At 37.1% G+C, this 14,693-nt stretch overlaps 1 protein-coding gene across 1 annotated transcript; it reads left to right on the top strand.

The window, feature by feature from the left end:
- Nucleotides 1–12,090: 12,090 nt before the first annotated feature.
- LOC131071460 (non-specific phospholipase C2) lies at nucleotides 12,091–14,282 on the top strand. Its single transcript, XM_058007306.2, has 3 exons — nucleotides 12,091–13,341; nucleotides 13,429–13,605; nucleotides 13,700–14,282. Exons 1-3 carry the CDS (start codon nucleotides 12,255–12,257, stop codon nucleotides 14,062–14,064), a joined length of 1,629 nt encoding a protein of 542 aa, XP_057863289.2. The 5' UTR covers nucleotides 12,091–12,254; the 3' UTR covers nucleotides 14,065–14,282.
- Nucleotides 14,283–14,693: the final 411 nt, after the last annotated feature.

Raw genomic sequence — 14,693 nt, 5'->3', positions numbered from 1 at the left:
ATATTTATTTAATTTAGGAAAATGATAATTTAAATAAATAAATGTATTTATTTAAATGAGAAATAAGGCTAGAAGAGGATAAATGAATTAATTAAATAAATAAGGATTTATTTAATTAATAGAAGAATTAAGCTTAGATAATTAAATAAATAAAATATTTATTTAATTAGACATGACAATTTTAGGTGTCTACAGGAACAATCAACATGGTAGAGGCACAGGCAACCATGTTGGCGATATGATGGGTAGAAAAATTGGGTACATTCAAAATTTTCATTTAGAAGGAGATTCTTTCATAATAATTAATGCAATTATGAAAGGTGAGGCTCAAGCATGGCATCTCAACGAATACATTTTTCCTATTTTAAATGATTTAAAAACATTTAATAATTACTGCATCACCCATGTACAAAGGGAAGGGAATGAGGTGGTGGATTCCTTTCAAACTGGGCATTATCATTTGATAATGAGGATGAAGTACATGTTGAAGATTACTGAGATCACATGAATGATGATGTGGATGGGGGAGAGTACAATGCTGGGTAAGTGCACAAAGATGATGGTCAAAAAGGGGGGTATAAGTGGACACTTTTTTTTTAAAAATTAGGTGAACCTGAACTTGGAGGCAAAATTTGAAAGTCATCCACTCAAGATATGAAGATAATCAAAGAACAAATATTGTAGTACTTTGAATCTAGTTTCCAAACTACTAAACTTTTTCAAAATTGGATGAGATTAAGGGGGTCAAATCCTTCGCGCACGAAAAACTGACCCTAATTTTTTTCTGAAAAACATAACATAGTGTCTGACGTGCGCATCAAAAAAGTCATAGTTAGATTTAGTATTTTGACAAATCTTTTGGCAGAAAGATATTTAAGAGTGAGCACTAGAAGATGTGTATTTTTTTGTAATTTTTTGTTGAGTATTTTTTTTTTATGATTTTTCCAATCGAGCACATCCTGAAAATTAGGTACCTGTTCATGCGTGAAGCATAAGTTGCACTAAACAAATCGAAAATACAATTTTTTTTTAAAATTGTAAAGGATCAAGTGCACTACAATAATATATAAAGTATTTTAAATTTGGATTAGTATATCAAAAGTTATTCAAAAAATGGTGCACCTATATCTGTGAGAACTATGGAGACACTGGTAAAAGAAATTCAATAATAATATGTTATTGTTGTTCAAATTGCAAAAAAATTATATGGTTAGAAAGCTCAGAAGATGGGTGAAAATATGGTGGCAATTTTAGAAATACCCACTTGATGAAGTGTAAACCTAATGATGACAAAGTTGATAAACCAAGTTGATAAAATAAAACACGTCAAAAATGAGAGAAATGGAGGGAATTCAAACTTCCAAACCATAGCTTTGTCATCCAGGCCTATTTCCAAGCCTAAACAGTCAAAAGCACGTACGAGGTACTTATGGTGTAAGCAGCACATACATGCTTGTTTTCCTATAAACAACGTGTACGCACTCTTTTTACTATAAATAGCACGTACATGCTATTTTATAATATGATATTCTATATGCAATATGTGTATATACATATAATATATGTAATATATAATGTGTATAATATGATATTGTATATATAATATGTGTATATACATATAATATATAATATATATGTATATATATATATAATATATTAAACATATATATACATATGTAAGTGTATTGTCTCCCCCTCTCAAACGCATACAAGGTACCTCTCTCTCTCTCTCTCTCTCTCCATACCCCATCCCTCTCTCTCTCCCTCCCTCTCTTCCCTTCTCCCTTCCTCCATACCCATCCCTCCCTCTCTCCCCTTATCCCTTCCTCATCTCTCTCTCTCTCTCTCTCTCTCTCTCCATACCCCATCCCTCTTTCTCTTCTTCTCTCCCTCCCTCCCTCCATACCCCACTGCAACTGTGTCTGCACTTCTATAGAAGTAAGTGAATTTATTTCTTGTCTGCAATTTGATTTTTATCATGTATGCTCTCCTAAGAAAATTGACTTGTGGATTTGTGTGTGTATATTGAATAGGAGGAATAGGGTTTGAAATTGAACCACAGGTGTATTACCATGACAAACAAGGAAACCTGCAACAATATTCTTCTCGAATGTGTTTTTAATGAGCAGAGCAGATGTGGAAAACAGTGTCAACAAAGCAACATGATGAGTCAGAGTACCTGCAATATGTTTTTCAAAAGGAAACAAAAGGTAGGAAGAGAAAGAGGAAGAGTAACACAAATGATGTCTTGTAGAATGATAGTGGTGGGTATGCGAGAGTTCCCATGTTGTTACACAGTGCTTGTCACCTAAAGAAATTAAAGTTTGTTGTATGCATGGCAATGGTAGTATATGATGATCATCACTTGTCAAACAACTTGGAACGGTACATACCCATGAAAGAAATCAAGTGTGTAATTCCTATAGTCACAATCAAGATCAGTCTTATAACCTTACAAATTTAATAGCATCATATGTTTTATAACTTAGGCAGTACTCTTAGGGTTAGGTCAAGCTCTTACACTTGCTTTTTAGCGAAGCCTTGTTGTTTGTTCGCTTGGAGTCTCGTTGTATGATATTCTATTCATAACTTTAAATTTAATATATCATTTTATTAGCCCACCATATGACCCCTTAGGTGTCATTAGAGGTCGTATTGTTTCCTAAGAGGTCATATGGTGTCCTGTGACCCCTTAAGACCCCTTGGGACACCAATGACCCATAACAACACCATATGGTGTTCTAAAGGGTCGTATGGTGTTCTATGACCCCTTAGGACACCATTTGGTGTCGTTATAGATCCTATGGTGTGCTAAGGGATAATATAGTGTCATATGACCCCTTAGGACACCCTATGACTCCTTAGATGTTGTTAGGGGTCATATTGTGTCCTGGATTCGATATCTCTTCCTCTCCCTCCCTCCCCCTCCTTCTTCTCTCCCTCTCTCTCTCTCTCTCTCTCTCTCTCTCTCTCTCCTTCTCCCTTCCTCCATACCCCACCCCTCTCTCTCTCTCTCTCCCCTCCTCTCTTCATCCATACCCCATCCCTCTTTCTCTTCTTCTCTCCCTCCCTCTTTCTCTTCTTTTGTAATTCCTATAGTCACAATCGAGATCAGTCATATGGTGTCTTGTGTGTATGTGTGTGTGTGTGTGTGTGTGTGTGTCTCTCTCTCTCTCTCTCTCTCTCTCTCTCTCTCTCCCTCTCCCTTCTCTCCCTATCCCTTCCTCCATACCCCTTCTTCTCTCCCCCCTCCCCCCTCTTCTCTCCCTCTCTCCCTCCCTCCTTCCCTTTTGCCCCCCTCCTCTCTCCCTCCCCCCTACTCTCTCTCTCTCTCTCTCTCTCTCTTTTCATTCACATCTTTTCTACTACCAATAGCGCGTATGGGGTATTGAAACTATTAGTTCACTGCCCTGCCATAACTTTTTTAAGGCAAAGGAGTGCTTGCGCGGTACTTATTACTTGTAAGCGCGTACGGGGTACTGAGCCCATTATTCATTACCCTGTGATAACATTTTTTAGGCTTAGGAGCGCATACACGCTACTTATTAGTCCATAATGGGAAAAAAGAATATTGTTGGGCTTGTCAACATTTTATGGAGTAACAATGCGTACACAATTTATAGACATAGTTTTAGTTGCCCAAGAGCCTCAACAACCTCAATAGAAGTTTTTGAGGTCGTTGAAGGCCCCATTGGAACTATGTCTGCACTTCTATCACTGTTTTATACATAGAAGTAAGTGAATTTTTTGTTTTTGCATGATTTCAAATGATTGAATTGTTGTTCGTATTAGTTTTTGTCAATAGTATTATGATTGTTTAATAGTTTGATTCCAAAAAATAGTGATAAGATGCATATTTATGGTTATTTGTTTGTTTATGAACTTTTGTTTACATATATATGTAATATGATTCTATTTAGGACAACCGATATCAACCATGGGAAAGAACAAGCGAGGAACGATGGAACAACGAGAGGCTCAAAAGGAAAGACAAAGGCAACATATGAAGAAATTGCGCGACATAAGAACAATGGGAGAAGAAGGTATGTCATCCTCAACATCTCAATTTGATTTACCAAACGAATATAATGCACCTAATGCAATTGAAGAAGAGACATTTGATTTACCGTTTGAACCTAATGCAATTGAAGAAGATACCGCATTGAATAATCAATCAAATGATGAACATATTACACCTTCTCTACTTGATGAATTGAATGTACATAATGCACCAATGTTAACACCTCCTAGAATCATTCATAGGAAACCAAATTATCTAATTGACATTGATGAGAATATATTGAAGCCAATGCCCAATAAAATGAATGAACAAACTTGTAGGAGAATGGTTAAAAGAATATGGAAAAACTATTTGAGCATTCTTCATTCTTGTATAATCATGGAAAATTATTTGAGTCATTATCGGGTCATAGGGGTCATAGATTGAGACTAGATACAATTTGAGAAAAAAATGTCATTGTTGTCAAAAAAATTGTCAAAAAAGTTGTCAAAAAAGTTGTCAAGCAACTTTTACATTGTGTCGGTATGGTATGACTCTCGACGTTTCGGCGCTTTGGGATGCATGATAGGGGCATGCCTAGCGTAAACCTACCCACCCGGACGTGCTCACGACGTCGGTTTGTGCACACGACGAACCGAATCGGTTCTAGCCAATCTGACAAATTTGCATTGCATGCAACTGACGGTTTTTGCAGCAGGCAAAAAAATGCTACCAATTGAAAATGGCTCTGACTCGTCAAAAACTAAGACAAGCCATTGTAGAGGAGCCTCACGCGACCCCACGGATTCAAACGGATCGACCATATGTGTCCTGGATTTGAAGAAACAGTCCATCAAATTTTGACTTTTTTTGGACTCAGGGCACTTAAGAGATCGCACCGGTACAGTATGACTCTCGATGTTCCAACGCTTTGGGATGCATGACAAGGGCATGCCTAGCGTAAAAGACGCGCTCGCAACGTTGGTTTGTGCACACGATGAACCGAATCAATTCTAGACAATCTGGCAACTTTGCATTGCATGCAACTGACGGTTTTTGTAGCAGGCAAAAAATGCTACCAATTGAAAATGGTTCCGACTCGTCTAAAACCGAGACATGACATTGTAGAGGAGCTTCATGTGACCCCATGGTTCAAACGAATCGACCATATGTGTCCTGGATTTGAAGAAACAGTCCGTCAAATTTTGATAATTTTTTGGACTTAGGGCACTCGAGAGATCGCACCAGTACGGTATGACTCTCGATGTTACAGTTCTTTGGGATGCACGACAGGGGCATGCCTAGCATAAAACTACCCACCCGGATGCGCTCATGACATCGGTTTGTGCACACGACGAACCGAATCAATTATAGCCAATCTGGCAACTTTGCATTGCATGCAATTGACGGTTTTTGCAGTAGGCGAAAAAATGCTACTAATTGAAAATGGCTCTGACTCGTAAAAAAACCAAGATAGGCCATTGTAGAGGAGCCTCACGTGACCCCACAGGTTCAAAAGGATCAACCGTGTGTCCTGGATTTGAAGAAACAGTCCATCAAATTTTGACAATTTTTTGGACTCAGGGCACTTGAGAGATTGCACTGGTATGGTATGACTCTCGACGTTCCGGGGCTTTGGGATGCATGACAGGGGCATGCCTAGTGTAAACCTGCCCACCCAAATGCGCTCGCGATGTCGGTTTGTGCACATGACGAACAAAATTTGACCATTGCGAGCGCGAGGGTGCTCTCGCACCAAACACATATTATTGTTTATATTCATATTGTCAATTTTTGTTGTTTATATTCATATTGTTGATTACATATGCAAATATTCATTTAAATTAATAAAAGGGCAGCCACCAAATACAACGAATACACAATAATGAACTGAATACAAGGAGTTTTGTAGGGTTAATTCAACATTTTAGAAATTTTATCAAATCATATTCCATGATTGCAATGTTTTATATCATATATTTTTGTTGTTTATATTCATATTGTTGATTACATATGCAAATATTCATTTAAATTTATAAAAGGACAACCACAAAATACAACGAATACAAAACAATGAACTCAGTACACATTTATTGGATTGAATATCGATATTTATATATATAAAAAAGGCATGTCTGCCAAATCAAACAAGTACTACAAAAATGTGGCGTATGCCATGTCCAAATCGATATAAAATAAAAATGTAGAATATATCTACATGCATTGGTCATTCTATGATCAAAACTAACACTATATGATCCTAAACTTGTGGTGGATCATCAAAATCAAGCCTCTTCGATGCAATATGCGGCTCTGTAGATGGCTGCAAAACCACAATTCAAAAGCCAAGTTAGAATTCTTTTGTAGAAAATAGTTCACAATTAACAACATAACTATGCATTTAACTTTAATTCCCTTGCAATTGAAATGTAGATTACCTCATCGGCTGATCTAGGAGCTAATGTCTTCGCTCTCCTCTCCTTGTCACTCTGAGGAGTTTTCTTGAAGACATACTTAAATGGATCCACATTACGGTCGTACCGCGAAGGGGTCTATTGTAGATTAAATGTACAATTAATACAATTTACTAACATAAATATATCAAAAACACTTAAAAGCTATAATATAGAGAACAATGACGTACCTGTACCTGAGATGCTTCTCCAATGGACTGAGGATGGCTACCTATACAAAAAAATGTTCAAAGATTAAATATAATTAATATAATGACAAGTATTGAAGGTTAAAAACAATTAATTTTACATATCAAACAAAGTGTACCGGATCCTGAGATGCTTCTCCAGTACACAGAGGAGGGTTCGCCATTGATGAAATAGGTATGGATATTTCCTGTATGAAAAAATTATAAGATTATAATATATCACAAGTTCACATGTACGTGTGCATATAATCATGGAATCAAGCAAATAAAGTAGAGATACATACCTTCGCCCTCTCTTGATCCACGGGCGAATCGGGTGCATTCAACAAATCCACATAGCTCAATGGCCACCGTACATGTAAAATAGACAAAAAAACACTAATCAATCTACAAACCCCAACTAATACTTGATTTCAACATTTTCAAACAATTGTACAACTAAAAATGTGTTCAATTACCTTCTTCCCACATTTTGGCGTCTTCGAGGAATTCTTTTTCTTAGGATGAGCCCTAGACGCGGAGGGGGTACCCTAAAAAAAATAAATTAACATGAGATATTAGTATAGATAATAAATTAAACATAATTTTAAAAATCTAAAATGAAACGACTTGCATATTCCATCAAAACAATACATAAAAAGGGTTGTACAAAATATGATACCGTATAGCCTTGTAGGCCAAAATCGATTGTTGAGAGCGTGATGTCATCAATCTGGGACATTTCGTCCCCTGTCAACACCTACAAACCAGAAATTGGACCAAGCATTAAAGATAGTTAGTATATCTTGTATTTTTTTGAATTCAAAGTGTACTATTATATTTTAACATGTTACAAAATTTATACCTCAAGCATCGAAGTTGCAGCTATAGTAATTGGGGGAGGAGTATGGGATACCGCTGCTGCATCCTGAAATGCATATTATTTGTCTCAATTTAAATCGATGTATAAATGAAAATTCATTTATGTAATTACAAATTTAAAATGACTGATAAATAAAATGCTATGAATTCAAATCAACACATCTGTGTCTATGGCTCATGGGCAAACACCATGTTCATCAACTCATCTATCAGCACGAAATCCTCAACCGTGTGGGCTTGACATCTACTCCCACAAATCATGCACAAATGAGATGAGGATCCATCTGTATCGGCTGCATCATCTATCCCCGAGCAACCGACACACATGTTGGATGAGCTCTCTGTCGCCACCTAATGGCTCATCATCCAATACAATAGGGTGTGCTAATGACATCCCATGCTGGATGATGGCACCAATCAATGTTGTGGCCGCCTAAAGAGTCTGTAGCTCCATCGACTCTTTCAGCTCTACTGGGACATCTTGATGCACCTTGGGTTTGGGTGCTAGGGGGCAGCGACTCTCCGCGGGTAATCGCCTACGGGCTCCAGGTCTATCTTGGGCAGAGCCACCACCTCTACCATGGAACTCTCTCATGTCAAAATAGTTTGAGCGCACATTGAACACAAACTCACAATATACTTTTCTCAAAAAATATAATGGCACCTCATAATTATTACAAGGTGGATCATCAAAGACCATCCACCACCTCTGCCAAAAAAGATTCTTCATCTGCACATTGGTACACCAATGTATGGGAAACCTCTTTGCATTAAGAGGTAATGACTGACCAGTTTTGGGATCAACGAAAAGGGCACATATTTTTTGTTTAGTAATATTTTTGTTTTTTATTCCATCGTATGATAGCCCATTGACATAGAATTGATGACACCTATCCCTAAAGCTTCCCCATTTGGTAATTTGTGTGGAAACAACTATGGCACCACTAGCTAATGTTTATAGGCTAGTGGCGAGGGATTGATGATGCTCAAGTTCAGAAGTTTTCAATTTAACAATCATCCTATTGATTTTAGATGTATTTTGTCATAACTGATTAATTAATTGCTCCTATGTTTTGGGTGTGCGGTCAAAAGGAGGAATTGGGGGTTGTTCTTGTGTGTTTTCAGGAGGTGCATTTGGTTATTCTTGTGGGTTTTCAGGAGGTGCATTTGGTTGTTCTTGTGGGTTTTCAGGAGGTGCATTTGGTTGTTCTTGTTCTGGATTAGAATAATCTAGTTTTTGAAACAAAAAATGAAAAAACCTAATCAAAATTAATGAAATTAAATTAAAAATTTAAAACAAATTGAACAAACAGGAAAGAAAGACAAAAATAAATAAAAACTAACCTTGATCCATAGCTTGGAGGACAAATCTAGCACCCCGTTTGCGGTTTAGGAGAGGAAATGGAAAAAAAACGAAGTAAAAATGCGCTATTCACGGGTAAATGAGAACCAATTTTTTTTTAAAAACTTTTTTTACCAGGCACTGCATACACAGTTATATTTGGATTATTAGCGCGTACGTGCTCATTTTCCTAAAAGCAGCGCGTACGCGCTACCTTCTCTAGGCTCGGGAAGAACAAACCTAAGTGCGTACGTGAGAATTTCAAATTTTAAAACCGCGTACGTGCTGCTTGTTTTTCCATGTTTTTTTTGGGTGGTGTCCACTTTTCTGACCACCATCTTTGTGCACATACCCTGCTATAGGTATTGACAATTATGTTTTAGCAAGGTCAAATGTGTAGGAAAAGGTGTAAAAGGTGTCAGGGTATGATTTGAGTTTGATTCAAGGTTGTTGGTGGTGACGTGTTTGTGCGAATGGAGGCCACCTTCACAATCTACACTTCCAAGCAACAACTGGCATTTGGAGGGTATATTTTTGTGAAGAGAATGAAGTGTGTTTTCAAACATGGGGATGAGGCCTTCTTGCAGATAATGGAGACCCTGTTGGGAGATTTTTTTTTGAGGATGATGGACAAATATAGAACCAATGTGGACATTGTCACGATGGTTTTGTCTTGGAGGAGAATGAGGGTGCCATTGTGAGGGTTTTGAGGGGATGTGTGGAGGACGACTGGTTGTATGGTTTGAATGAGCTTCTGGAAATGGCGATGTCGGGTGCAGGGTTTGATGTGGGTGTGGGTCTTGATATAGATGGGGTGCATGAGCTCCAAGAGTTGTTTCCTTTCATATGGTGGCCTTTTGGACTGAACCGACATGAAAGGTGTGTGGAGGTTACGATTGGATGTGACTCCTTGAAAATGTACTTGAGGGAGAAGGAGATTGAGTCTCAGGGAGTCAGAGAGTGTGGGCTTCCAACACAAGTTGGGAAGGAAAAGGGTAAAAGGAAGGGTGTGAGTGGGGAAGGCTCGACAGGGAAGGAAGAAGAAGTTGTAGGGTGGAGCATAGGCATCCATGGGTGTGGAGTGGGTGATGGTGCGAGCTTCCTTGTGAGAGATGAGCTTTAGCCCTTTTTCTTTTGTTTTTGTGTTTTTGTCAACTTTTTTGGTAATATAGTCTATATGGCCCAATTTTTTTGGTGTGGCTAGTAATTCTATATATGGACGTCTATAAATGTCATACAAGCCCTATGAAAGAAAGTGATGTAAACTTGTCATTAGGGTAGAATTATGGGGTGTTTGCAAGTTTAGGTGGGGTTTGTTACGACAGTGTTGGGGGTAGTTTCTGTCTCTTTCTTTTTTTTTTTTAAAAGCTAGGGATTAAAAATGGTTGCATTCTCTATGCGAGTGTATTGGCAATGGTGAAGTCCGTTGTAGGGGTATGCGATATTGTCTGGTTTGGGTGGGTGGTTTTTTGTTGAAGTATTTGGGAAACTTTTGTTATAGCATGTAAAACTCTTTTTATATATCAATAAAAATAAACATTATTACCGACCGAAAAAAATAGAAATTAAATAATAACTAATAATAAATTCACAATAAATTTATAATTTTTAATATTGATTGATAGTAGTCTTAACAATCGATTCAATTAGAATTTAAAAAATGATAAACAAACAATACTTAATTAGGGTCATGACATCCTTCCCCCACTAAGACTCTACATTGTCCCAAAATACATTGATAGTTGTATCCTAATGATTCATTGGGTGTGATTCAAAACATTGAACAAAACACATACATAGTTTTATCTAAAGATCTCATTCAGAATGAAGAGGAAGGTTTTCATCAAAAGACTAATATTTTCATTCATTGAATTGAAGATCCAGATTGGCCAAAACATCTACAGTTCTATTGGCTTCTCTGAAAGAGCGAGTAATCTTTCTTCTATATAGTTTCTAATTTTCCATGGAGAAACTTTAGAGTTCTTGATCAAATCTACTATCAATTTTGAATCCACTTCTATTTTCACCCTTTGAAAGGCAAGAAGAATGCATTTTTGATACCCCACTAAGCAACTATAGCTTTTGCTTCATTGTTTGTTTTACACCCAATATTTATTGCAAAACAATCAATCATTAACCTATTTTCATCTCTTAGAACCCCACAAACAATAGCTTGACTGAGATCACCTTTACTACAACCATCAAAGTTTCTAAGTTTTATCCATCATTTATGAGGTTTCTTCAATTTCATATGCTTTCTCAAGAGGTTCTTGGAAGGCTTAATCTTATCCATGGTTTGAGTTATCCCCCAAATTTTGACCTATTTTTAACTCAATAGAGGAAGGCAACTTCTTGACAACACCTAGTTTAGCCACATCAACATTTTCTTGTAAATCATTTTTAATAGTTCGAAACACTTCTTTGATGTCTCTCTTTCGCTCTTTAAATTTTTTATTATTGCGCTCCTTTCAAAGACCTTAGGTAGTACATAATGGGATTTGATTCTATATTTCTCTCATCATAAGATGTGTGATAAGGGAATTCTACTTCTCACACCTAGACTACTTTATGTTTATTTATAAGTCCATTTGATTAGATTATTCTAAATTAACTCAAAGAAAACCGTATTTACTATTACAACATATTTCAAATTATTAAAATATAATTAAGATAAACTAGATGATTGATAGTAAAACAAAGAATAAAGAGGATTCACGGTAAAATATATGCAATCAAATCATGTTAAGTTGACCACAGAATATTTAATCCTCTTTTCTTAAAATGCAAGCAACATGAAAATGACGGTTTACTGTAAAAAACTGTCATTCAACGTCAAATATTAAATTAATCCTTCTTTAGAATTTGACCTCTCTTGACGAATATCTTCTTTTATGATAAAAAGCTAAGGTAAAAGATTCCACTCCACTTATATATATCTTCTTTTATGATAAAATGCTAAGGTAAAAGATTCCACTCCACTTATATATATCTTCTTTTATGATAAAATGCTAAGGTAAAAGATTCCACTTCACTTATATAGTAATATAGTAACGGCGTCAAAAAAAATAAAAAATGAGCGAAACATTGAACGTTTTAATTTTATTAACAAACCAAAAATACAGTTACGTGAAGGCTAAGCCGGGAAAGCCAATTTATTCCCGGCAAGGAAGAACACGACATCACGAGGCTGACATTATAATCCACCTAAATGGAATATTTATTGGCATATCCTTTTTATTCTATGACTTGGCTGGTTTATTATCAGTCTTACAATCACGGCAGCGGTTTATTAGATTTCCGTCGCTTTACAAGAGTTTCAGGGTGATTTTCAGACGCTTCATACGTACTGTAATGGAAGTATTCAGCTTTCCAACTTCTTCCCTATTTAAATGAAGAAGCCATTCTGTTTTCTCACAGTATTTTGCAGTCCTGTTTATTTTCTTTGCAGAGAAGAAATGGGGGAGATCAAAATGGAGGGGCAGATTAAAACTGTGGTTGTTCTTGTGCAAGAGAATCGATCGTTCGACCACATGTTCGGATGGATGAAGCGGCTTAATCCACAAATTGATGGCGTAACAGGGCAAGAATGGAATCCTCTGTCCATTGCAGACCCCGATTTCGCCAGAATTTTTTTCGATGACAAGTCGGAATATGTGGATCCAGATCCTGGCCATTCTTACAAAGCCACTAAAGAACAGGTCTTTGGAAATTCCACAGACACGTCGGCGGATCCTCCTCCTATGAACGGATTCGCTCAGCAGGCCGAAACCGTTGAGAAGGGCATGTCAGAGACTGTGATGAATGGCTTCAAACCAGAAGCTGTTCCAGTCTACACTACCTTGGTTAAAGAATTTGCAGTCTTTGACAGATGGTTTTCGTCCGTACCAGCCTCAACGCAGCCGAACAGACTCTTTGTTCACTCTGCAACTTCTCACGGTGCAACCAGCAACGACGCCATTAAGCTCATCGAAGGATATCCGCAAAAGACGATCTTTGAATCTGTTTACGAATCTGGCCTCGACTTCGGTATTTATTACCAGTATCCCCCATCTACTCTGTTCTACAGAAATCTCAGAAAGCTCAAGTACATAACAAAGTTTCACCAGTTCGATCTCTCCTTCAAATCTCATGCGAAGCAGGGGAAATTGCCTAACTATGTCGTCATTGAGCAGCGATATTTTGATCTGAAGATACTTCCAGCGAATGATGATCATCCTTCGCACGATGTTGCCGAAGGCCAGAAATTTGTGAAAGAGGTTTACGAGACGCTGAGATCGAGTCCACAATGGAACGAAATGGTGTTCATTGTTACTTACGATGAGCACGGGGGTTTCTTTGATCATGTTCCCACGCCTGTCAGAAATGTGCCGTCTCCTGACGGAATTGTAGGCCCCAAACCCTATTACTTCAAGTTCGACAGATTAGGTGTTCGTGTGCCTACAATAGTCATTTCTCCCTGGATCAATCCAGGAACCGGTATATTTTCTCTCCTCAATTTAACTTTCCTGTCAAAAACAAGTGCAAAATGAAAATAATCACAAATGTGGCTTGTTGCATTTGCAGTGGTGCATAAACCTAGCGGGCCATATCCTTCCTCCGAATTCGAGCACTCATCGATTCCTGCAACAGTGAAGAAAATTTTCAATCTGAAAGCAGATTTCTTGACAAAGAGAGATGCTTGGGCGGGAACATTCGAAGGCATATTAAAATTGCGGGAGAGTCCAAGAACAGATTGCCCGGGTATCAGATTCTCCTCACTTGTTCTGTTTCAAATATTCTTTCCTTGTATAAAACAAATCTGATTTCTTCGTCAATTTTGTGTGTGCAACTGCAGTTACGCTGCCAGAACCGTCAAAGCTAAGACCAGGAGAAGCAAAAGAGGAGGCGCGTTTAAACGAGTTTCAGAGTGAGTTGGTTCAGCTGGCAGCTCAATTGAATGGAGATCACGCTCTAGATAGCTACCCGGATGAGCTCCCAAACAAGATGTGCGTAAGAGAAGCTCAACAATACGTTGAGCGCTCTGTAAATCGATTCTTTCAGGCTTGCGAAAAGGCAAGGATGGACGGTGAAGATGAATCGTATATTGTGAAGCTTCCATGTGAGACGACAGGTGACGAAGGGGGCTCGTCAAAGGCTTCCGGAATCCGGCAGGCTTTAAGAAATATGATATCCTGCCTTGCCTGTGGCACTAAAAATTAGTAAGAGATTATACCTTTATCTATATTTTTCTCACAGCAAACTCCACGAATTCAAATTAAATTTAAGCCTAAATAAATGGGGGCTCCCTGTAGCTGCCTCGCAATCGTCCAATTCAAATTGTTGTACTGTAACTAGCAGTTGAACCTTCATGAAAGGAAAAAGAGAAGTTAGTGTATGTAATTTGATTTTAGTTGTTGTTTGTAAAGTCTTTTGTGTATATACATAATACAAATATTTTTTAGTGTATTTTTATATATTAGTAGTTATTTGTATCTGTTTTTATAGTAATCTTGTATTTAACTTGATTCAATTATTTTTATTTATTATATTAAGAAAAAAAATTCTTGTAGCATATATATTTTAAAAGTAAACATTTTGAAATAAATCAGATCTTTCTTCATAAATCTTTCATTTAATAAATAATAATGATTTCATTTATTAAAAATAATCTTTATCTTATGTTTGAAGGTCATATAATTAAAACAAATTATGTATTAATCAAGAAAACTCAATCTCTTTTAACATACCCATAAATCCTTGTAAAAAAAAAGCCCCACTTAAAAGAAGGTAGTAAGCATCATTAAAAAAATAGAAGAATAATGGAAGATTGTCTTCATCATTACAAATGT

Source organism: Cryptomeria japonica, chromosome 6 (assembly GCF_030272615.1).
Source record: "Cryptomeria japonica chromosome 6, Sugi_1.0, whole genome shotgun sequence".
Taxonomy (NCBI): Eukaryota; Viridiplantae; Streptophyta; class Pinopsida; order Cupressales; family Cupressaceae; genus Cryptomeria; species Cryptomeria japonica.
Note: the sequence above shows the minus strand (reverse complement) of the source record. Positions and strands in the feature narration are given on the sequence as shown.